This window comes from Pan paniscus, chromosome 6 (assembly GCF_029289425.2).
Source record: "Pan paniscus chromosome 6, NHGRI_mPanPan1-v2.0_pri, whole genome shotgun sequence".
Taxonomy (NCBI): domain Eukaryota; kingdom Metazoa; phylum Chordata; class Mammalia; order Primates; family Hominidae; genus Pan; species Pan paniscus.
Window position 1 is genome coordinate 43,653,047 of NC_073255.2, and position 25,295 is coordinate 43,678,341.

General features: G+C 37.9%; 1 protein-coding gene across 4 annotated transcripts in view; it reads right to left on the minus strand.

The window, feature by feature from the left end:
* VPS41 (VPS41 subunit of HOPS complex) overlaps positions 1-25,295 on the minus strand; it is a 208,104-nt gene that overhangs the window by 98,317 nt on the left and 84,492 nt on the right. For all 4 annotated transcript variants that reach the window (XM_055115865.1, XM_003812224.5, XM_034963959.2 and 1 more), the window contains one exon: positions 4,440-4,514. In XM_055115865.1, coding sequence (XP_054971840.1) covers positions 4,440-4,514 — 75 coding nt within the window. The remainder of the gene's footprint in view (positions 1-4,439; positions 4,515-25,295) is intronic.

Sequence of the window (25,295 nt, forward strand, 5' to 3'; positions counted from 1 at the left end):
GTAATCATTCTTCACTTTAGCATGAAACTCTATGTATTTGCCAACCAGAACACTGGGCAACAGCCCTGATGCAGAGAAATGAGGACGGAGGTGGCCAGAGTACTATATGACCTTCCCAGTTAGACTTCCCTTGTAACAGCCTCTCTCAAACTTCTGCTTCCAAACAACACATTAAAAATCAGAATAGGGTGGACATGTGAACTGTCATTATACCTCCAGTGGTAGCTAAAGGGACTCTGGCAGTCAAGATTGCTGGTTTTCATACTCTCCACCCAGGTTGACTATCAGAGACCAGAGAGTGATGACAGAAGCCTCTAGTTCCCCCCAGGGAGCTGCCTTCATTTAGTTACGGGAAACTGAGCTCATTTTAGGGTCCCTGTTGCTGAACTAAGGGGATTCTAAAATACCCAAAACAGTAACAAGGGCAAGTTAGACATTGAATCTGTTTGCTAACCCAGGTTGAGGAAGAGATCTGCCTGTTCTGGAATGGATAAACAAATCAAAGAAAAACATAGCCAAGGTCTATTTAAAAAGTCCTGCAGAACATTCCAAAGATTCAAAGGGAGAAAAACCATGCTTTAAGAAATATCTTAATATTAACCAGAAACCAAAGAAAAAACTAGAAAACTGTTTGGCAACCACAACAAGAAGATCAGACCTCTAAGAACCTGGAGCAGAAAAACAGGAAGATGACGACAATGATTATAATAATAGCTCACAATTACTAAGTGATTTTTCTGTTCTAGGTTCTATTCCAAGTAATTTACATATATTAACTCATTTAATCCTCCTAATAATTAAGTAGGTACTGTTATTATCCCCATTTTACAGGGGAGGAAATGGGCTGAGGTAGAGAGAGGTATAAATAACTTAGCAGACATCACACAGCTAAGAAGTGACAGGATAATTCCACTGCTAACCACTAGACAACACCCGTCTGACACTCTATGGCATATAAAAAGTAGTAATTTTTGTTTATTTATTTATTTATATTTTTATTTTCTTTTTTTGAGATGGAGTCTCACTCTGTCACCCAGGCTGGAGTGCAGTGGCGTGATCTCGGCTCACTGCAAGCTCTGCCTCCCGGATTCACACCATTCTCCTGCCTCAGCCTCCTGAGTAGCTGGGACTACAGGCGTCCGCTGCCACACCCGGCTAATTTTTTGTATTTTTAGTAGAGATGGGTTTTCACCGTGTTAGTCAGGATGGTCTCGATTTCCTGACCCCGTGATCTGCCCGCTTCGGCCTCCCAAAGTGCTGGGATTACAGGTGTGAGCCACTGCACTGGCCAAAAAGTTCTAATTTTTAAAAAATTAAATATATATCAGGCTGATATGAAAACAGAATTGGGAAAGATTTCAGACAAATTAAAAATGCAAAATGCAATAAAAATCTACTCCAGGAAGCAGTAAGACACAAAACTGACTTTGGAAGAAAAGTGAATCAGCGAAGGGAATAAACAAGTAGAGGAACTCTCCCTGACTACACAGAAATAAAAGGCTAAAAATGAGAAAGCAAAGTATATGTGTGAGACGTCACACAATATGAATGAACAATTTTCTATACAACCTATGTATTGCCAAAAGGAGGAGAAGGGTAAATAGTGCTTAATCATTCACCCTCTTGCCTTGAAAAGTTCAGGTACAAGAATGGGAGACAGGAAGAGGCCAGACAGCAATGGATTAAAAATGAATGGTTAGCAATAAAAACAATTAATACATAACTGACAGCTTACCATATCCCCTGCACCTCACAACACTCCTCAGGGGCCTCCCACTGCCAAGATGAGGAGAGGGAGGCACTGCCAGGCCCAGCAACATGCCCAACTTCACACACCAAGTGGGAATGCCAGCCCAGGCAGCTGGAATACAGAGCTATGCTCCTAGCCTCTAAGCGATATTGCCTTCAGCTTTATATTACTGAATTTCTTTGAAGAAATGAAAACAAATGCAACTGAGGCAATCATCAAAATTATAACCGAACTAAACTTTTCTGAAATGAAAACAATACTTCAGTGTATGGATCAAAAGGACTGACGGTGCTCCAGAAAAAATTAATGAAAAGAGACCAGAACTAGACATAACTTAGCAAACTGAATTACACAGACCATTTATTACTGTTGTTGTTCTTGTTGTAATTATTATTATTAGTCCAAGTTCCAAGGCAGGACCAAAAAAAAAAATTGTAAAGGTTTTAGAAAAGAACAAAAGTAGGCTGGTTTCAGACATGTCTACACAAATAAATGTCAGAAAAAAGGGAGCAACATCTCCAAAATTTTGAGAGAAAATATTCCAACCCAGAATTTTATACTATAGTTTACATATGAAAGCAACATATGCAAGAAATCCCAAAATAAACCTTGTATGTACTTATCCTAAAGGTTTTCTAGAAACATATGCCAGTAAACTGAAACTGAACACACACACACAGACACACACACACACACACGCACACATACGATATGTGTGTCTCAAAATGTAGAACTGCAGAAAAGTCATGACAAAAAAAGATTGAAAATGAGCACCAGCTGAATAAATGGTGTAAATTTTAAACAACTGCTGGAATTATGACTTGAAAACTGAATGCAAATATCAAAGGTTATCCTTGAAATAACCTAATAAATAATTATTTATCTAGGAACCTTAACACACTGAAGAAAGGAAAAAATACCCACAAAACCTATTTAAAGATGTGTTAGATTTAGATATCTGGAATGTGTTTGTGTAATGTCTTTATATTTTTATCATCACCAACCACTTTACCAGATCATTCTATACTAGCTTCTCAATTTTCACAATACTGACTAACCCATGGTAAGGGGGTAGCTTACATGTAATTTTGTGTACTAAAAGATTTATTTTCAATTCTATCAATGTTAATAAAAATACGGGAAAATTATTTCCAAAAATATATCATGGTTCCACACTAAAATAGGCAGCTATAGATTTTACCAAAATAGGAAACCAAAGGTGTTTGACAAGAAGGGTACCATGAGATAATCTGAGGTTCATCTTATCCACCAGATGGAGTAGCTAACATATTCCACTTTGGTACATTAAATAACAATTCTTCAACATTTAAAGCTCTGAAAATTCCTAGATGAAGTATTTAGTAAAAATTCGTTTCCAATTTTTAATAAAAATGAGTACTATCTTTCAACAAATTAGTTCGGTTAAATTGATTACAGCCCAAAAGGAATTTCTCACCTTTAAGAAAACAAAATGAAGGTTATCTTTCTTTACAAATACATGAACACAAAAAATGTTTCAGCGGTGTGGATAATTCTTCTCCATTTCTGCACAAACCAACTCCTCCTTCATCTCTCTCTGATAATCATGACAATCTCAGAATTTCTGAAAGTACTGTAAAATTTGACAGTGCTTTTTGAAAAGCACTAGTGTTCCAATTACTGTTTCAAAAGACTCTTTGGGCAACATTAGGCTTAGATATATAAAATGCATTCTTGTATGTCAAGAGACTTCATGTTGCTTTTTGTTAACAGATTAAATGGGTATATCTCTTTTACACCGGGTATACTGTTTTTAATTTACCCATCTTAATGGCCCACTGAATTTAGGGCACATAATAAATACAAAATTAGATTAGGAAATCTGCTTTACTCAGTAAGGAATATGTAAAGATCTATAATGATTCTTAATGCACTCTCTCAAACTGTTATTTTAGAAAAGTAGCTTAAATACACTGTGCATTAGGATTTTATCATTGCAAACCAACATTAGAAAAGATTTTCATCGACTTAAAAACAAAAGACATTCTTATAAGTGGAAAATCAATCACCACAACCATTAAATGTCACAGCTCAACATCAGCAAGAAGCACTGATAATTGTTAGTTATACACTGCACAAATGATGTATGTCCTTGGTCGAGGAAGTAGGCGCCAGGTTTTTAGAAAACTGTACATATATTGATTTTACATTTATTTAATGTGGCCATTGTAAGACACTTTATTCTTCTGATAAACTATGATTGCTTATCAAAAGATTCTATAATTCAAGAGAAACATTCATAACTTGTGTGTGAAAATGAAAACCACTGGCCCACAGAAATCATGCCCACAAAATCCAATTTTGTGGATTTATGGCAGAAAGACATTAAACTACTGTCTTGCAGGAACTGCAGACTAGTCACTGAAGTAGAAGTGGCACGGTAGTAATGATTAAGGTGACACGTCACCCTGCCACAGCTGTTAATCAGCTTAATACTAGTTACATTATTGACATTCTTGTAATTACTTTTCCTAAGGCACATTTGTGCAAAATATATTTTACTTTAATTATGACCAATCAGAAGCAAGTTCAATACTCAGAAAGAATAATCAAGATTGTCTTAATGCAGGTATATAGTAAGCAAGGTGCTGTTCCGATCACCTGGGGCTGGCGCCACAGAACTCTCTGCATGACCACATCTTTGCCATACCTTGCCATCCTCTGAACACACCCCCATGTGCTCTCCACTTTCATCCAAGCTAATCTGATTTATCTTCACAGGACTCTAAAAAGAAAAAGACAAAAAGATGTGTAAAACTTCAGGAAAATATATATCAACAATCAAATGTCTTTGCTCTTTGTAAAATAGTAAGCTCTTTGTTTTCTTCTTAAATAACGACAGTTTCCAACTATCTTACACAAAGCGCAGTAGAAACTAACTATGAGAAGAAAAGTAAGCCTACAGCAGCTACAACATGAGCTTGCAGAGTAGTTTTTAAAAAATATTTAGCCTTAAAATGGTTTGGCTTGATGATAAAATAAATGGAAATATGCAAAGTTGAATGTGGGATCTTCAACTGAAAAATATCTCAGATCAAGTAGGCAAAGGTCAGGGCAGACCAAAGCTCCCAGACCTCAAAAAGGCCACCCACTGATTGATGCTATGGAAAGACATTTCGACGTGGAGGATGAGACTCCTGGCTACAAAATCCTTTCTCATCTTGATCCCTAAATCACCACACGAGCGACACCCCTGAAATGCAGTCCATGAAAAATCAGCTAGCTCCTTAAAGTTCCTAGAATGTTAGAAGAGTAAAGGTTCCTTGAAGATAGATATTTGATCCATTTTGTAGAAGAATAAACTGAAGCTCATAGCAGGGAATCAAAACAGAGAAAAGAGAGGAGCCAGGGCTACAACCTGGGAGGAGTGAAGAATACTGCACTGGCAGCAAGGAATCTACAAAGAAAGCAAAAGCTGATCTGGGAAAGCCCCTAGGCCAGCATGTCTGGACTTCCGGCTGAGAAGTCTAAATGTTCAACTTCTATAGTCTTTGAATAAATTCCTTCCTCAAATTGAATATCTTCTGTTAATAGTTTACTTATTCAGATCTTGAGTTCATCAAACTACATTTTTTTAAATATCGATTTTAGTCTTGGCAAATATAAACTGCACCTACCTCTGATTGTAATTTCTTTGGCATCTGGTTGTAAGCTGCCTCAAATTATAATTTAGTAAGTGTGTGCAGCCTAGGTTTCCTGTCCAATATGGTACTGTCCACATGCAGCCTTTAAAACTGAAAGTTAAATTAAAATTCGATAAATCAGATCCTCTGCTGCACTAACACATGCCAAGTGTTCAACGACTACATGTGACTAGTACTGGAAAGCATACAGATCACAGAACATCATCACTGCAGTAAGTGCTACTGGACAGCATTGTTCTGTGTTCAGAAAACTGAGATCCAATAATGAAAGTAACTAAGACATCAAGCCTTCTTTACAAAGCTCTTCTTTACTGCAAGTTACACTTAGTAGATTTTCCTTCTATATACACGTTTATGTAATTTGTTCTTGGACTCTGGTATTGAAAAGCTCATGGCCTATCCTAATATTCTGTAAATCACATTATATCATTTGCAAAGACCTGGCATACACAAGATCTGTTATTCAACCCCAGAGGAAAGCAGTCAGCTAAGGCTGGTTATCTCCATCTCACAATGAGGAAAATGAGGCTTCAAGAATTTATGTGAGTGGTCTAAAGCCACAGTGCTACTAAGGGCTATGTATGCCACACAATAGCATTCCAAGTGCAAATAAACAAAGTTCCATTACAACATGTTTCTCACTGAATGGAAACCATTTGTGCCATCACATTAGCAACATTATGGGGGAAACAAAATCATACCTCTAAGGTAAGAGAATCCTTTTTCCCACGTACCTCTATTAGCAATAGAAGGGTTTTTTTTCACTTTTTTTCTGCCAACAATCAATATTCATTGATTCATTTCCCTGACTACTAATAAACTTAACCATTTTTCTTAAGTCTATTGACCAATTAATTTGATCTTCTGTAAACTGCTTGTTCACTTCTCTTACTCATTTTTTTCTATTAACATGTTTGTTGTTTTGTCAATCTATAAGAGCTCTTTTCTATTTTTAGGGTATGAGGTATATTTATCCAGACATTGTATATACAGTCTCCTATTTTTTTGCATGATGGTTATTACTTTATTTCTTATATTTAAGTCTTTTACATTTCAGAATTCATTTTCTTTCTTTCTTTCTTTCTTTTTTTTTTTGAGACAGATTCTAGCTCTGTCACCAGGCTACAGTTCAGAGGCATGATCTCAGCTCACTGCAACCTCTGCCTCCCGGGTTCAAGTGATTTTCCTGCCTCAGCCTCCCGAGTAGCTGGGATTACAGGCACGTGCCACCACGTCCAGCTAATTTTCACATAACATTCTGAGTTTTCAGTTGTGGTCTCTTTGTCCATTTCTGTATCAATTCAGCATTGATTTAATTATAGAGGGTGTACATAGTACGTTCTGATATCTAGTAAGTCTCAGTCACAACTTTTCACATTTTCTTTGGCTTTTCTCAAGTATTTATTCTTGTAAATTTTGAGATCAAATGACCCCAATGTTGCTAAACATAATGGTCCTTGTTCAATCCTAACTTACTTCACCTAATTGGAGCACGTAGCACCACTGGTAATTCCTGACTTCCATATCTCATGGTTCAGTCCTTGCACCTCTTCTTTTTTACATCTATATTCAAAACATAGTATTTTCTCCAGGCCATGGAATGACTCCTACATTTTTATCTCCAGGCAGGGCCTCTCCCTATTGCAGACCAGTATCTAAGATGGTTTCTTTTATATCTGTACTTGGATGCCTAATATGCACCTCATCTAAAACATATCCAAAACCAAGATCCCAATATTCCCTCTGGAAAGGGCTCTTCCTGATGGTTTCCCCACCTCAGTTAATGCCTTCTGCTTACCTTTTTCTAGTTGATCTGGGTAAAAACTTTCAAGCTACTTTTGATTCCTGTCTTTATGTCCACTCTATATCTAATCTTTCACAACTCCTATCACCTCTTCTGATGAAATTTATTCAGACTCGGACCACATTTCACCACCCCTACAGCTGCTATCCTGGTCCATCATTCTCATATGGATTACCCTAATGGTCTCCTAACTAGGTGACTTTCTCCTGCCCTAACTCTACTAGAAATCTATTCTCAGCAAGCCTGCACAGTGACACTAGGTTAACAGGTTGATAAGAGACATTCCTTTGCTTAAAACCCTCCAATGGCCTCCTATCTCAAGAAATAAGCCAAAATTTTTACTACGACCTGACAGTCCTAAATTATCTGGCCTTTGCCCTCCCTCCAACTTCTGACCTCATCCCCTCTTCCCCTGGTTCTCTCTACTCCAGTCCTGATGACCTTTTGCTGCTTTTCCAGCCTTAAGGCCTTTGCATTTGTCCACCCTCTGCCTGGAATGCTTTTCTGCCTACTCTGTGCTGGTAATCATCTTCTCAGTGAGATCTGGCCTACCAATCTAAAAAGTCAACATTTTACCCAAACATTTCATAACTCCTCATTGCTTTTGTTTTGTCTCCTTAGCACTTGCCACTATCTTAGTATATCTTTTACTTATTTGTTTTCAAACTCACTCACTAGAATATTAACTTCATGAGAGAATGTTCAAAGAATAAAAAATTCCAATTCAACATAAATTCTTGCAGAGAAAAAAAATAAAAAGGAAATGCTCCTCAACCCATTTTACCAGACCAGGATAACCTTATAATAATAAAACTCAATAAGAATATTAGGAGAAAGAAAAAGTACAAGTAAATCTTACCCACAAACATAAATGAAAAAATCCTAAAGAAACAATTAACAAAGCCAGCCTATAGAGAAAATCCAAGTTTATTCCAAAAATACAAAGCTGATTTAATCTATAAACGCTAATTTTCTATATTGATAAAAGAGAAAAATCATAGAATTATCTCAAGGGCTACAAAAAGTTTTTGATGAAACTCAATATCCATTCATGGTATTTAAAAAAAAAAAAACTTTTTTAGCACACAAGGAGAAAAATTCCTCAGTCTCTTAAAGAATATCTTCTGAATGGTTAGGAAAATATTGCACTTAATGGTAAGATGTTGAGAGCTCTCCCTTTGTTATCTTTGTAATATTGAATCTTTTAATCCGCAAACATGGAACATTTCTCCATTTATTTAGGTCTTCTTCAGTATCTCTAAATAAAGTTTTATATGTTTCCCCTGAGAGGTCTTAATATTCCTTTGACAGTTTTATTCAAGGAGCAGCAATCACAGAAAGCATCCTTTCCTCATTCCTGACAAGTATTGTGTGATTCCATTTACACAACACACAAAAATAGGCAAAACCAGAGTGTGTAGGGGGAGCACACACAGGTTGTAAAATAAAACGGAGAAGTCAGAGAGTTATTACTATAAAGGTCAGTATAGTGGTTACCTCTGAGGGGAAGAGAGAACACTGTGATCAGAAGAGTCACATGGTTTACTCTCAACAGAGTGGTAGTTTTGTGACTGTTAGCATGGTGATGATCTGTTTTACTACACGTTTTATGTAAAGTTACATTTCACAAATAAACATTAAAAATTTAAGAAGATCAAAAAGAACTGGCCCAGGAAAATGTCTGAGATCGACATCTTTAATGGGTTATTTCTTAAATTTTGAGATTTTTTTTTCATTTTTTTTCCACTTTAATTGTCAAGCTACTCAAATGTTCTCATTCTAATCTGGTCATTCATATTTTCCAAGAAAAAAAAATAGCACATTTTAAATTCATCAGTGATGAAAATATCTTTTATTTTACTTTTTGTTCTTTAACTGTTTTAATAATACTGATGATATTAATACTACTAAGAATAAATAGTAAAACTATTACTACTAAGTTAATATTTACTATACGGTCATTATACATCAGGCTCTATTCTATGAGTTTTATACATACATCATTTAATACATCAATTCTATAAGGTAGGTACTATTACTTTTCCTATTTCATATTTGCAAATATACAGATATCTTACAGGTATAAGTACTTGTGTTTCCTTTTTTTCTTTGATTATCATTATCAGGTGTTTATCAGCTGTACTAGCCTCTTTGCAGAAACTCATCAATTCGCTTTATTTTAAAATTTTTCTATTTTATTAATTTCTTACTATTATTCCTTAATTTTTTCCCTTTTTACTTTAGAACAATTTTGTTCACCATCTTGTAATTTCCAGACATTAATATACTGCCTAATAATTATAATGACTCATTTGTCAGTCATATAATAAAATGCTTTTGATTTATCATTGGTCAAAAACCAAAGGACAAAAGTTAATGTGTAATTACAGTAATTATTTCCTTTTTGAGAAAAGTAACATTTTGTTTCATTTCCAAGGATGGTGATGTTGTATTTGCCCATTAATCTAGTTATTAATAAAGTCTAGTGTGGATGCATTGTGGTCTGAGAATGTGGTTTGTATAATATCTATTTTTAGAAATTTAATAATTTGTCTTTGTAAACCTAAGACATAATAATAATTCATATTCTCTATTTTAGGCTCAAAATATGTATTTTAAAATCATGCTATTTATATTATTTAGTTTCTCTATATATTTACTGTTTTCTTTTTCATCTATCAAAGACTGATTAAAAACAAGTTTTAAAAACTTCATACTCCAATTGTAGTTTTGTTCATTTATCCTTGAATTTCAAATGAATTTTGGTCCAGATACTAGATGCCCTATAATTTGGCATATCAAAGGGTATAATGATTATACTCAATCTTCCTTTTAACTTGTAAATGTAATCAATATACTATGCCTTCTGCTGGTTAATGCTCTTTTGCCCTAAATTCTAGTTTTTATCACATTTCTACTGCCAACACGCTTGATTTCTGTTTGGCTTTTTACTGTGTATTTTGCTCACATTTTTATTTTTCACTTTCATCATTTTGTAAAATATGTGTCCTTCAAAGCTAAGGTTATTTTTCTTTAATCAATATAACAATATCTGATCCATTTAGCATTGGCTTAGTTACATTATTTTATAGTTTTTATGTTTCCCCATTTCATTTTTTATTATTTGCTATATTACTCAAATTCTTTTTCTTTTCTATCCAAGAATTAGATGCTGTTGATCTACTTTTATCTTATTCGCAATTACCTTTAAATTATTATAAATTATACTTGATTTATGCCTCCCCAAAATCAATGCAATCACATTATTTAGTACTTAATTATTTACTACAGTCTTCCCTTCTCTGTTTCAAAGTGAAAGTATAAATATTTCCCATGTCTTGGGTCACTTTAAAGAGAATTGGAGAGAAAAGCTAGTTAATACATCAGTAAAAACTGCAGTCTTAAGCTATATTAGTTCTAAGAATGAATCCAGGAGCAGAAACTATTTTACTTTTGAGATGTCCATAATTTTTAAACTGATTTATAAGAAGTAATTATAGGTTAAGGATATTTACCCCATGTCATGCAGACTGCAAACATCTTTGTACCTTATTACACATTTTAAATTTTTATTTGGAGTGATTTTTGAAGAAATTTGAATTTTTTAGTCACCAAAATCCAACCAAGTAAACAGTCAATGTGCATAAATTGTAGGTAAACAAGAACAAGAGTCAATTTAACAAAAAAAAAATGAAAACCAAAACAATAACATATTTTACCTTTGGAAACAGCAAACTTTTTAAAATAGTAGTTTTGGCAAAGAAGCACAAAAAAGGATACTCTACTCATCTCACACTGCTGATAATAATTCAAATTTGGAAAATGTTTCTGAAGGGTATTTGAAAATGTGTATCAAAATTACTTAAAATATACATTATCTATTATGACCAAAGAGAAGCAAAAAGATTACTATTTCACAAAGGTCTTTTCACAACAAGTTTCTTTTGTAAGATACTAAGAAATAGAAATTATCTAAATTTCTAAAAGCAAAGCATCTAAATGATAATTCTTAAAAATTAACTTAACAAAAAGGTATTATGTAGTAAGGCTTTGTCCAGTGAGAAGTCCAGCCCTTGCCCTTGGCTTCTGTGTAATAGACAGGAACATCTTAGGTTAAAGGCAGGGGCCTGGCCAGACCAGACATTAGGGTAGGCCTGCCATACCCAATCGTATTAGCATGGGAGCTGGACAAAGCAAAAAGACCAATCATTTAGTGGGTGGGGGCTTTGGGTCAGAGTGGTATTAGTCAACCTGGCAGCTGAGATTAACCACATGAATAACCCTCAGTCAATCATGCCTGTGTAATAGAGTCTACATAAAAATCCTGAACACTGAGGCTCAGGTGAGCTTCTCTGGTTAGCACACATCTATACCAGGAGGGTAGCACATCCTGAGGAGAATGAAAGCTTTACATTTGAAACCATCCCATGCTGTAGCCTGTATGTTCTCTCTTCCTTTGGCTGATTTTTGACCTGTATCCTTTCCCTGTAATAAAGCACCATGAATATAACAGCTTTCAGTGAGTTCTGTGAGTCTCCTACCCATCAAACATGAGGGTGGTTTTGGGAATCCCCACAACTTGCAGTGTATGTCAGAAGTCTTGGGTAGATTTGGCTGTCGGGAGAACTGTGCTCTCAAATCTTGAAGTTTGGTTAACTCCAGGTTAGCCGAATATTACCATACTTACAGTATTTGTATATCACCTATGTGACTGGAAGCAGATACTCCCAAATATTAGCATTGGTTATATCTGAGTGCTAAGTTATTAATGTTTGGGTTACTCCTTTCTATGCTTTACTAGATTTCTACAAAAAAAATATTTATTTTGTTTCTAATCAGAAGATAGTTTTAATATATGGCAAGGTAGGAAATTCATTAATCTAAAAACAAAAAGAAACCAGATATCAAATATAATATTTAAAACCATGATTGCAGGAACTTACATGCATATTTTTGAGTGATAACTGAGTATCATCACTATGCACATTCCATTTCCATAACAGTTCCATAACATTTAATAAAGAACAAATAAACAAGAGGATTTCAATATTACAACTGTCAATGTTGCATGCAACTAGCCTGGCATCCATAATCCTATAAAAGAAACAAATGCCTTATGTACATCTACCATTTCTATACACTGAAAACAAAGAAACAAACAGCAACAACAGGAAAAAAATAAAACGAACAAAAAAAAAATGGAAAGAGAGAAAGGGTACAGGATATTCCCAAACATAGAGGGAAACCTTCTAGTACAGGATTCTGCATAGCTAAAATGATTGATTTTCCTAAACCTTTTACCATAACAGCAATGAGCAGAAACCATCACATCTAAACATAAAATTTGGGGTGTGTGTTTGCAAAGATGTAATACTGGCATAAATGTGGGAAAGTGAAAGAGATGAGAGAAAAGAAGACCAGAGAAAAATGGCCTCAGCTGTATTTTCCATTAGCTACAATTTTATTACTAATGGAGACATGTTTGGAATTCTGGACAATATAAGTGAGTTTGTTCAAAAATCAATAATGTCAAGCTGACACTATAGAACATACAAAAATGTTTCCTTAATGGAATAAAAAAAGAAGTCCGAGTAAGCAGGAGGGGGCAAGGACCAGCACACACCTTCTAAATCTAAGTCCACTACAGGTGGTCTCAAGTTCTTAAATTTAAAGAAAAGGTAAAATTACCAACATGTACACCTCATGTGATAATCAATTACCTAATGTAAGATGCTTGAAATAAATACACTTAGTATGGATTATGTCAGCTCTTCAATTAGGAATAAATTCACGGTCATTTCGAAAGCTGCTTTTAATGGTGTTCTTTGTGGCAACTTCTTTTCCCCTGATACTCCTCATCATCCCACCTTAAGCTATCAGTCCCCCAACAGTGAACCCAAGAAATCAATCTCCTAATGTATAATTTGTAAGGCTCCTCTGACTAACAAATGGATAATTGATTCCTTCAAAAATGCTGCATCCCCACGGACACAGAGAGGAATGAATAAGAAATAGAAGCCAGGATTTCATTTTTGTTCTCTCAGAGACCCACTAGTTAGCAATCTCAACATCCACATGGTTGCCTATGCAACTTCATGCTCTTTAGTCACAGTTAGCAAGTACGCCACACTTACACTCCATGTGTGAAAAGCAAACGTCTGTTCTTTCATACTTGGGAAAAGCTCATTTTACTGCTTATTTTACTCTCCACTGATGATACACCCAGGAGGGAAGCAAGACCTCCATCTGGACTTAAGAAGCCTATGAAAAACACACCTAATCACAGGTTTTCTATACATCTACAAAACAAAACAAAACAAAAACAAGTACAAATACTTGTTTTCTCACTGACTTATTTTAAAACCAGAACAGTATATTCTTTTTTTCTTTGAAACAGAGTCTCGCTCTGTCGCACAGGCTGGAGTGCAGTGGTGTGATCTCGGCTCACTGCAACCTCTGCCTGCTAACCAGCAGAAGAAGGGATTCTTCTGCCTCAGCCTCCTGAGTAGCTGGGACTACAGGCATGCACCACCACGTCCAGCTAATTTTTTTGTATTTTTAGTAGAGATGGGGTTTCACCATGTTAGCCAGGCTGGTCTCGAACTCCTGACCTCACGTGATCCTCCTGCCTCGGCCTCCCAAAGTGCTGGGATTACAGGTGTGAGCCACTGTACAGGTGTGAGCCACCGTTCTGCCCGGCCAGAACAGTATATTCTTTAACTATAAACTCTCCAATCTTTTCAGTTGCTCTAAGATTTCCTCTCCAGCACTAAACCCTTCTTTGATTCAAGATGGAGAATATATTAATCAAACAAGCAATCCTGAAGTTGGAGAACTTTCATGAAGCTCTCTTGAAAGTCTCACAATACAGGTTCAGTAAACGCAAAAGGGAAGATGGAAGGGCTCTAGCCAGTTCCCCAGGACAGCCATTCACTCAGTGCTCCGGGGCCTCCCATCACTGTCACTCCTGAGTACCATGGCAGCTGGCTGCTGTCCACCCTTCCATCGCCAACTGCTCTCCCTAAGGTTGCCAAGAACTTCAGAGGCTGAAGCAAACGGGGAATTCTTTCAGCCTTCCCATCCTTGACTGCTTTGTGACAACTGACGCTGCTGACCACTGCTTCCTTCCAACTTTCTTTTCCCTCAGCATTGACAACAACGAGCTATATAAACACTGTTGAGTAAAAAAAAGTAAACTATTGTTATGTTTTTATTTTTTGTTATATTTTTGTTATTTATGGGCCCAACGACAAAAGCGAAATCCATCATTCTTACCTAGCACATCAGTACTCCTTCCCACCAAAAAATAGGCTATAAAAACATGAACCCATTGAACACTGTTTATGGGGAAATTATTTAATGACAGTTACTACAATATGCTTCCCCTTAGGAAAATGGAGGAGAAGACTGTAGCTCTCAAGTGAACAATTATCGCAAATATTAGGAAAGAGACTGAACAAAAATCCTACAAGAAAAAATAATGAATACACGCCTAGTCTGACTTCACAGCAATATTAAATTCTGGATATGTTATAAATGTTAAGTAAATGAAGATTTTTAAATGTTCAACATAAAAAACAGAAACAATGATTACTAAACATATAATGAAAAACTAGTTCAGAATTAAAACAAAGTAATGCAAAATAAACATTAAATGTAAAATAAAAGAAACAAAAATTAAGACGCTGAAAATTTCAGTCCCCATTAGCAAATGGAAATATCATATTAATTACCAGACAGGCTGCTGGCTTTTGCTTAAAAGTGAGAAGAGAGGACTTCCTTCATTGAAACAGTAAAACCATTTAATGTTTTCATACCGGGAACAGATAGTGAAAAGGACCAGACCCACCCACTCTCTGGTCCAGTTCACCACTCCTGTACTTGAAGTACACAAGTTTCTCAGCTAGCTCTCCTGCCCCAGAACAGCTGAGAGTTGCCACTGTGTTGGCAGCAACTCATCTTCCTTCCCCCTTTTGTTCTCATTTAAAACCAAGTTAAAATATTTACAGTTTGAGGGTTGTAGATTTTTTAATAACTACACATAGAATTGAATAAGTACCTAGGAAGAATCCAGAACCAGACTACAAAATAAAAAAGAAAGAATTTTTGGGTTACAAATACCATTTAAACTGCATCACAGTCATTCAACCAACAAAGAAGCCTGGCTGGCCAGCCTCAGATGTACTTCATTCCTCACAAGCGTGGATGTGGAAAATATATATACACATGACTCACTATTCTCTTGCTCAAGTTATCATTCTTGCCAATTGATGAGAAAAGATACTTCCAAGGAACCAATCATCCAAGGTATACAAAGGAATGGCTGCCTATTTCCTTTGATTCCCTATGTCCATTTACTAGTAGACAAGAAATGGGTCTTCTACCTGAATGACACCACCAAAATGGCTGGGGGAAGGGTCACCAAAGCTTTCTTAGCTTCAAAGTCAGTGGATGCCCTTCAGTCCCCATGGCTTTCTGGCACCTGAAACTCTACTCCACTGGCTTCCATTACACCCACTTCTCTTCATTTCCTTCCTGCCTTTTTACTCACAACTTTTGTTGTTGTTGTTGTTGTTTTGCTCTTGTTGCCCAGGCTGGAGTGCAATGGCGCAATCTTGGCCTACTGCAACCTCCATCTCCTGTGTTCAAGCAATTCTCCTGCCTCAGCCTCCCAAGTAGCTGGGATTAGAGGCATGCGCCACCACACCCAGCTAATTGTTGTATTTTTAGTAGAGATAGGGTTTCACCATGTTGGTCAGGCTGGTCTCAAACTCGTAACCTCAGGTGATCCACCCACCTTGGCCTCCCAAAGTGCTGGGATTACAGGCGTGAGCCACTGCACCCAGCCTCTACTCACTCACAACTTCTCAGTCACCCTTTCAGGTTGTAGATCCTCAGCCTGCCTCTTAAACAGCGGTATTTTCAATCCAGCTCAGGCCTCTCTTTAGAGCTGCATATTCACATTCAACAACTACTCTACAGCTCTGTGTCAAATTGTCAATTCCAGAACCAGTGCCTTCTTCTGTATTCTCAATTTCACCTAATGACTCTCAGTCCACTTAGCTATCTAAGCCAGAGTACTAAGAGTCATCCCAGAGAAATTTTTCTCCCTCATACCCCACACAAGCAATCAAAAGTCACTAAGTCCTATCCTTCTATCTCTCTTAATACCTCTCAAATCCATCCTTTTCCCACTGCTGTAGCAAATGATCTCTTAATTGACACCACTTCCCCAAACAAGCCACACAAGCACATCCCCCGACACACGCTCGTCTTCTCCAACACCCCATTTTCCACACTGCTAATCCCAAAGTCAGTCTTCTAAAAGCAAATTACACATGTTGCTACCCTGTTTAAAGTAAATTCCTTAATATGGCTTTTAAACAGAACAACCATACATCCCAGTTTGCCCTTGTGTCTGTCACTGCTGTCCAGGTATAATTATTAAGAGCTGCCCTTTCATCCTCATTCGAATAGTAAAATATATAGTCGTCCTACTGATAAAGCCATTTTTCACTGCGTGGCTCCACCTATCTCTTCAGGCTCATTTCCAGCCAGACCCAAAAGATTCACAAGATTCTAAACATCCTGGTTTTTTGAAATGTTTTCTTTAACTCTATATATTTGGCTTAGTATAGGCCATGCATAGCCTCTGTCGCCCACCACTTGGCAAATTCCAGCTCTTTCTAAAAGATTCAATGCAAGCATCACCTCCTATGGGAAGGCCCCTAACTTCCTTTCTGCAGGATGGCATACCCCTCTTGTGTGTTCCCACATCAGTCTCTATCCAAGCATTCCTGTTTCAGAACAATAACTCACTTTGCTGCCTGTCTCTGGCACTTAATTGTGAGCCCATGAGAGCAGAAATCTACTTTAAACTCAGCATTTGGCACAGAAAAGCTCGATGAAGCTCCCAAGGGAACAAGAACCACAATCATTCAGAGTCTGAAGCACATCTCATGCAATGAGAAAACAGGTAAATACATAAATAAACAAAAGCTCTATAAAAAGACAACTAAAGAGCAGAATAAAAACAGAGGTAGAGTTTTGTTAAAATGTTATTTTCTTAAAAATAAGAAAAAATTTAAAGGATGATAAAGCCTCAATTAAGTTCAACGGAAAGAGTTAACTTCTGACATGCCCCTGTTCTTTTGGGACCCAAGGTTTTCAATACTCAACTGAAAAGATTTGATCAGATTCGAGTAGCTGATGAAGAGCTGACAGTCCAGATGCGGCAATCATGTCCCTGTGACACTAATTATATTTCAGAATTAACATGAGTATGCAAAAAATGTCTTCTTATGACGTTTTAAAGATGACTCTATGCCTTTAAAACTGAATGACTGGCCGGGCGCGGTGGCTCATGCCTGTAATCCCAGCACTTTGGGAGGCTGAAGCAGGCGGATCACGAGGTCAGAAGATCGAGACCATCTTGGCTAACATGGTGAAACCCTGTTTCTACTAAAAATACAAAAAATTAGCCGGGCGCTGTGCGGGGCGCCTGTAATCCCGGCTACTCAGGAGGCTGAGGCAGGAGAATGGCACGGACCCGGGAGGCGGAGCTTTTAGTGAGCCAAGATAGCACCACTGCAGTCCGGCCTGGGTGAAAGAGTGAGACTCCGTCTCAAAAAAAAAAAAAAAAAAAAACTGAATGACTATATTAAATTGAAGCTCTTTCAAGACAATCCAGATCTTTACAGAAGCTGCTGTTTCTACAGATAAGAAAATAATTGCCTTATCAGTAACAATTCATTCCAACTTGAGAAATAATTAGGAAATTCAAAAGGCAGCGATTTATAAGCAGAAGGGGTAAGTGATAAAAAGTGGCATGGCCGGGTTATGTTACATTTAATATACTGCATGAAAATGTGGTTGAAATATCCTTTTATTCCAAAAACAACTACTGATTATCTACTATATATTTATACTTTTAAAAGTTCACCTCTATTTATATGTATAAGCAATGCTGCTTTCTAAGCGAAAGGTATTTATTTAAGTTACATAGTAGCTAAAAATTAGTCATACCAATATTGCTATTTTAATAATATAAAACAATTACATGTCTACTATTTGAGATGATGACTGTTATACTCCTAATACAAGAGTGCACAAATGCTCCCCAAATATCACAGTCTATTGAACTGCAGACGATTCCTTCCCAGTGATTTCAAACTAGCTGCAGTGCTTCAAGTAGCTTTATGGTTCATCAGGGCTGTGCCCTGATGCTACAAAATTAAAGTGAATAATATAAAATCATTACTTTAAGATATACAGACTGCATCATTTATATGTATCTCCGTAGAGCCCTAATATTCTCTAACTTCTAACATAGACTGAAAAAACTAAATTTGTTAGGAAACTTGTTAGGAAACTTTAGCCACTTAAACTTCCATTTTAATGACCTAAAAACAAATTACTCTATTAGAATATAAACGTCCTTGATTAAACTTTAACATCTTGGAAATAATCTAAAAAAAATAAAAATCATCTGAGATTGTGAAGAACGGAAAGAAATTTTGAGGAAGAGTCATCTTGTTTGGAAAGAAAATAATTTTGCCCATCCATGTCATCCCTGTTTAACAATGGAGCTTAAATTTTCTGTATTTATGAGAATGCTTATAAATCAGTCTCCGCTTATTCATTAAAATATCCCTTCTTTTTTCCTTAACTTTTCCTCTAATCAAGAGTTTTTAACCATCTCCCCCATAAGAGCATTTATATGCTGTAAACTTATGAGACCATAGGCAATGACCATTTGCAACTTCATTTGACCCCTAAAACCCTAGGCTGCTGTGCCTACTCTGTGCCTGAGACCAACAGCCCCGTGTGCATGGCTGACAGGTAAAAGGCTCAGATATTCACCCCGCTGTTGCACCCACCAGGACGGTAGAACCTCAACAGAGGCAGGGGCACGGAACGGCCTTTCCGCCTACAGAAGACTTATTAGATAGATGTTGGTTTTCTAAATCCTAACAACCTTTAAAAGCACAGGGAGGATTTGAAGGGTTTGCCTCCTAAGAGGCTGGCATACTGCTGATTCCTTGAGCTGTTTTCCTTTTGTTAAACTTCATCTTCTGCCTGTGCCTGCCACAAGCCCACGGACAATGGTAGAAGCCTGGCTCGCACACAGCACCAGACAGTGACTATGTACTCAAGACAGTTATTCACAATCTGGGAAATGTTCAAAACATTACTTCAATACTTTTATTCTCATGCCAGAGACTGTGCTGGATAGCAGATACACAGTGGTACACAAAACAAATGTGATCCTTGCACTTATTGAGCTTACAAATCACTGAAATACCGTTCAAGTTTAAGATAGTCACCTTCCGGGATGCTACAAATCCTGCTGTTGTCCTGTAGGGTGAGGTGGATGAACAGCAAATCTAGAGTTGGAGCTCATTTTCCCCAGAGCTTGCAATGCCCACATCCTACTGCCACTAAGAGAAAGTTAAATTTCTCTTAACAGTTCAGATCAACACCTTAGACAAGTTGCACTGTGGTCTCCCCAAGATGTCTTGAATGGTTGTTTACAATACTAAATTTGGCAGGTAAGACAGAAAACTAATGGGACCTTTTATATAAATCAAAACCAGTCTGAGCAATGGCATAAGGAGCCAACAAAGTTTCTCTTTCTAGTATTCACACTATCAATGAAGAATTGCCAAGCACCTGCTATACACCAAACACTGCATTTGGTTCTGATACCCCTGTGAAACAATCCACTTTACTGGAATACCATTGTTAAAGAGAATAAACTTTTCTTTCTGTATATAAGTAATCTGAAATGAAAGACAACTAAATGTTCAAAATGGTGACATATAATGTGTGAAATATGATTTAAAAATTATTTGTTCTTAAACCAAGTAAATATTTTCCTTGCTTATACATATATCCAACAAAGATACAAAAGAAAGAGTGATAGAGAAAGAAAAGCAGAATGACCAAGTCACTGGATTATTGCAAGGGAATAATGCAGAACAATTCAATAACTGCACTTAACAAAAAAGAAACTAATAGTACCACACACCCAACATGATATAAAGAGAATTTTAAAAAAATGGCCTGAATACAAGGTGTTTGTGTAGAGTCTGTGACCCCAGTACTTTGAACACAACTCTATTTTATACTTCAACACATTACATTACAAACCATTGTTTATATGGCAAGTTCCACAAGTGACTTGACTTAAGAGCAGGGTCTGTATTTCATTAATGTAATATCCCTAGCACATCCTTTGAGATTGTTTGCTGAAGGAGTAAGAAGCAATTACTAAATGAATACCAAACACATACTCTTCTGCATGGAGTCATCAAGGGCCATGTCACAGAGAAGATGACACCGATAATTTGCGTACACAAAGACAAGAAAGTGCATTCCAACGAGAGCCAAAGAATGAAGTCTGGATACAGTGTAGGCGCAATGCAGGGGACCACTGTTACGACAGAAAGCAGAAGTCCTGAGTGCTGCCTAGAAGAGCTGTTTTATTCCACAGGCATCAAGGAGTCAGTCGAGTGTTTTCAGGGAGGGGAATAACAAAATCCTAGCACTGCTTTGGGAAGATTACTTGGGCAGCTGTGTGAAAAAGGGATTAGGGGAGACACAAGGCAGGGAGATCAGTTGGGTTTTACTGCAATAACCCAGGTGAGATTCAATAAAGACATGAATAAGGATGATGGCAATATAAAGAACCAGCAAAGGAAAGAACGAGCTAAAAGAAGCATCAAGAGGATATACGGGGAATAATGGAGGCAGATGATGGAGGATAAAACGTCACAGAGATGGAAGAAAACACTGAGGGTAGAAGAGAACAGGCCTTCTGAAGAGATAATATTCATCAGGAGTCTGGAAACACAGTCTTTGCAACTAGGCAAAGTATGACTTTTTCTTGGGCCCAATATTTAGATTAAAAAAGAGTAGGAGACTTTACCGTGTCTGGCCCAGTAGACCACACCAAAAAAGAAACAAGGACTTAAAAAGATAAGCTGTCAAATAATCAAAAGGGCTGTCCCACTGGCAGGACTTGGCTGGGAACAGTTCAGTGCTGTCTGTGGAGCCAGAACTCTGTGGAGAAGGGACAATCCCTTCCATTCACAAAACAGACATTTTCAAACATCATACAACCAAAATGATCTGAACTATTTTAAATGATAATTTAGCCTAGAAATAAACACTGATGTTTTAGTATCCAAATGGGTTTGGTAAAAAAAAATACAGCATCCTCTAGTAGTTGGCCATACCCTTAAGATTCCTAGTCCACAGGGCATCTATCACTACAGTTCCAGAAAACAAAATTCTTCCTTTTTTCCCAGAGAACATTCCCTAGAGAGTGTAATGAATTTTTTTTCTCTAACAGTAAGGCAACAGAAATGGGGTTGTCATCACTGAGACTATATAACTAAAAAGGAAATTATAAGTATGTTAATATTCTGTAAAATTAAGTCTTAGATCCTTAGGCTCAGATCCTTAGGCTACCCTAATCCTAAGGATCTGCTATGCCACACCTTTGAGGACAAACTCCACTAATAAAAGCAGCGAAAGAAAGCCAAACATAGAGCAGACCCATGAAGGCTGCAGAGCTTTTTGAACATCTCAGCAGGGCCCATAAATATCCCTGTTTAAGTTCTCAATATACAAGTAAATGATACCATCAATGATAAAGGAAAAATCTGTTAGGAGTAAAGGTGTGTTCTTATTTTTCTCACTTTTATTTTTGATTTAATGATAGCTGCAGCAATGCTAATGCATTCTATTTATCTAAAATCTAAACCTTTGAGAGAGTAAAGCCCTTGTTTTCCACATTAGTAAAGTCACTTACCTAAAAAGGGTGGGTAGTACAAATAATTTAAATAACTGAGACCAAGTTATTAACCAAAGAGAAAATGCCTAATTTATTTTTCCAACATATGATGAAGAAAGACTACTTAACACTGCACAAATTTGACTCTACTTCCACCACAGAAATTATTGTTATAATGCTCTCCAGTGTAAAAACACTGCTTTATCAATCCCCATTAAATCATTTTCCAAGCAGTCTCTCAAAACTTTTCAAAAGAAGCATCTTACAAGCCATGTTGCAATGTTGCTATGTCGAAAAGACATTTCTGAAGTCAACTCACTAGACCTGCACTGGGATCGACTTCACACACCTAATTACTCAAGCTTAATAATGTTCTTAAAATACTATTTGTGTAATGTGATAAAAGATACCCACTCCTCCCAAATAAACACAGGAGCTGAGGGATAGGGAGGCAGCAAAATGGGTGTAAGAATGGGTGTGTCGCAGAAGCTTCTCTTTTTTTCCCCTTCGTTTTTCTTTCTTTCTTCCCTACCTCCCTTTCAGTTTGCCTACCCCATATACAATTGAACATTATTAAAGCCAAACATATGAATAAATTCAAAAATAATAGTTCTTCAGGAAGTGTAGTAAACATGTTCAGTTGGACTCTTAGCTTGATCCACCTTCTGATAAAGACTAATGTTTACTAAGCCTTATGTTACATATTTTACATGTATTCGTTCATATAATTCTCAAAACCATCATCGAAATCAGGTGTGATTATGATCCACACTTTACAGATGAAGAAAGTGTGGTAACACACCAAACTAATGAACGTGTGGCAGGGCTGGCTGGCTGGCGTCTGACCCCAAGCCTGGCCTGCGTGCAGTGCTGCCACCTCCAGAACCCGTCAACCATCCTTCTGCTGGACATTACCGCCCCGCCAGAGTTTCTTCTCTAATCATTACATCACCACTGCTCTTTCTATATCCAATCTGGGATAGTAGATTCCACTAATGCAACGGGGTCAAGGGCTGGACAGGAGCTAAGGAAAGAAAATGGGAAATCAGTAGGTTCAAGGGACTCATTTTCATGTAATTTTTTTTCTGGCAAGGTAAGAACTTCAGTATCTGTCACAATATCAAGGAATAAATTCTTCTCACAGTCCAGTGAGAATTTTTTTTTCTTGAGGAAAAGTGAAGACAATGTAAAAAGCAAAACTTTAAAACTTTAGAAGGACATACAAAGAATATTGAAACAGGAAAAGTTCCCTCATCTCCTTCACAGGGCATGTGATGGGAGTGTGGCTCACTTCTTCGGTGCCCCGCTGCTCAAACCCCTAGGAGGAACATGCAGATGGGCAGGCTGTGGTGCTCCTGACCCCACGGCAGCATCTAGGGGTGAATGTTTAAGCTTCTGAAGCCCCAGTGGGGGTGTGTTACAGGATGCTCTTTTAGTTTAGCCTTCTGTAGGTGGCTTGTGTTAGTCAGCTCAATCAGACCCCCTGCTTTATAGCAAGGACAAAGGGCTTTCTGTATCCTAGGGTTTCTTGCCTTGAATCAGATCACACCTGGGCTTGGAGAATTACTGCAAGGTTTTATTGAGTGGTAGCTCTCAGCAGATGGGGGAGCCCGAAAGGAGACAGTTTTCCCCTGAAGTCTGGCCGCTCAGTAGCCCGGCCTCTCCTCCAACCTCCCAGGCCAAACTCTGTGTTGTTCTACCAGTTGATGGCCTACCAGCATGCCGGTGTCTGCCGGTGCCTGTTGGCATGCTCTTCAACCAATGTGCTCCTCTCAACATCCCGCTTGTGTGTTCTTCTGCTGATGTGCTCCTCTGGACGTCCAGCTGCTTGTGTCTCTGCCCACTAGGGCCTCAGGGGTTTTATAGGCACAGGATGGGGTGTGGCAGGACAGGGTGGTCTTGGGAAATGCAACATTTGGGCAGGAAAACAGGAATTCCTGTCCTCACCTGGGTCCTTAGGTATAGGCCCAGAGGTGGAGCCCTAGCCAGAGACACACCCTTCCCTTCCCAGCACTTCCTTGCCCCCCTTCCATATCATATCTTTACAACTTTGTAGGAGCAAAATACAATTTTCCCTTAGAAGACACAAAACACACAAACTGTAAATGAGAAGACTGATACATATTTACTGCATTAAAATAAAAAATTTCTGAACCTAAAACACCATAAATGGGAAACTGAAAGATAAGCCCACAGACTAGCAGACATTTGTCACTCTTCAAATAAGAAGTTGTGTCCAAACTTTCTATGCCTTCCACCCTGGAGGACAACTCCCTATTCCCTGTCCCAGCACCAGGATCTGGTATTGATCAGACTTTTAAATGCTTTGCCAACTTGATGGTTATAAAATGGTACCATATTGTCTTACTTCACATTTCCCTTATTATTCTGTGTTACTAAAGAAATCAAGGGTCTTTTCACATGGCTACTGGGCATTTGATGTTCTTCTGAGAAGCACCTGTTCATGTCATTTGCCCAATTTCATTCTGAGTTGTTTGGGTTTTCCTTATGGATCTGTAAGAGTTCCTTATGTAGGTAACATTTTAATAAAAATATATATACTCTTAAAACTTGGTACAAACACCTTCTAATTAAGCTTTTAAATAACTTAAAGAACAAAACGAGTGCACAAGCAAATGAAAAAAATTTCAGATTTAAAATATTAATTGAGTGTGAAAGTGAATGTCTCCCTAAAAGCAAATCGTAGTATTTCATTTAATAATAGGAAGACTGGGGAGAGGAGCCAAGATGGCCGAATAGGAACAGCTCCGGTCTACAGCTCCCAGCGTGAGCGACCCAGAAGACGGTGATTTCTGCATTTCCATCTGAGGTACCGGGTTCATCTCACTAGGGAGTGCCAGACAGTGGGCACAGGCCAGTGGGTGCGCGCACCGTGCGCGAGCCGAAGCAGGGCGAGGCATTGCCTCACCTGGGAAGCGCAAGGGGTCAGGGAGTTCCCTTTCCGAGTCACAGAAAGGGGTGACGGACGCACCTGGAAAACTCGGCTCACTCCCACCCGAATATTGCGCGTTTCAGACCGGCTTAAAAAACGGCGCACCACGAGATTATAACCCGCACCTGGCTCGGAGGGTGCTACGCCCACGAAGTCTCGCTGATTGCTAGCACAGCACTCTGAGATCAAACTGCAAGGCGGCAGCGAGGCTGGGGGAGGGGCGCCCGCCATTGCCCAGGCTTGCTTAGGTAAACAAAGCAGCCGGGAAGCTCCAACTGGGTGGAGCCCACCACAGCTCAAGGAAG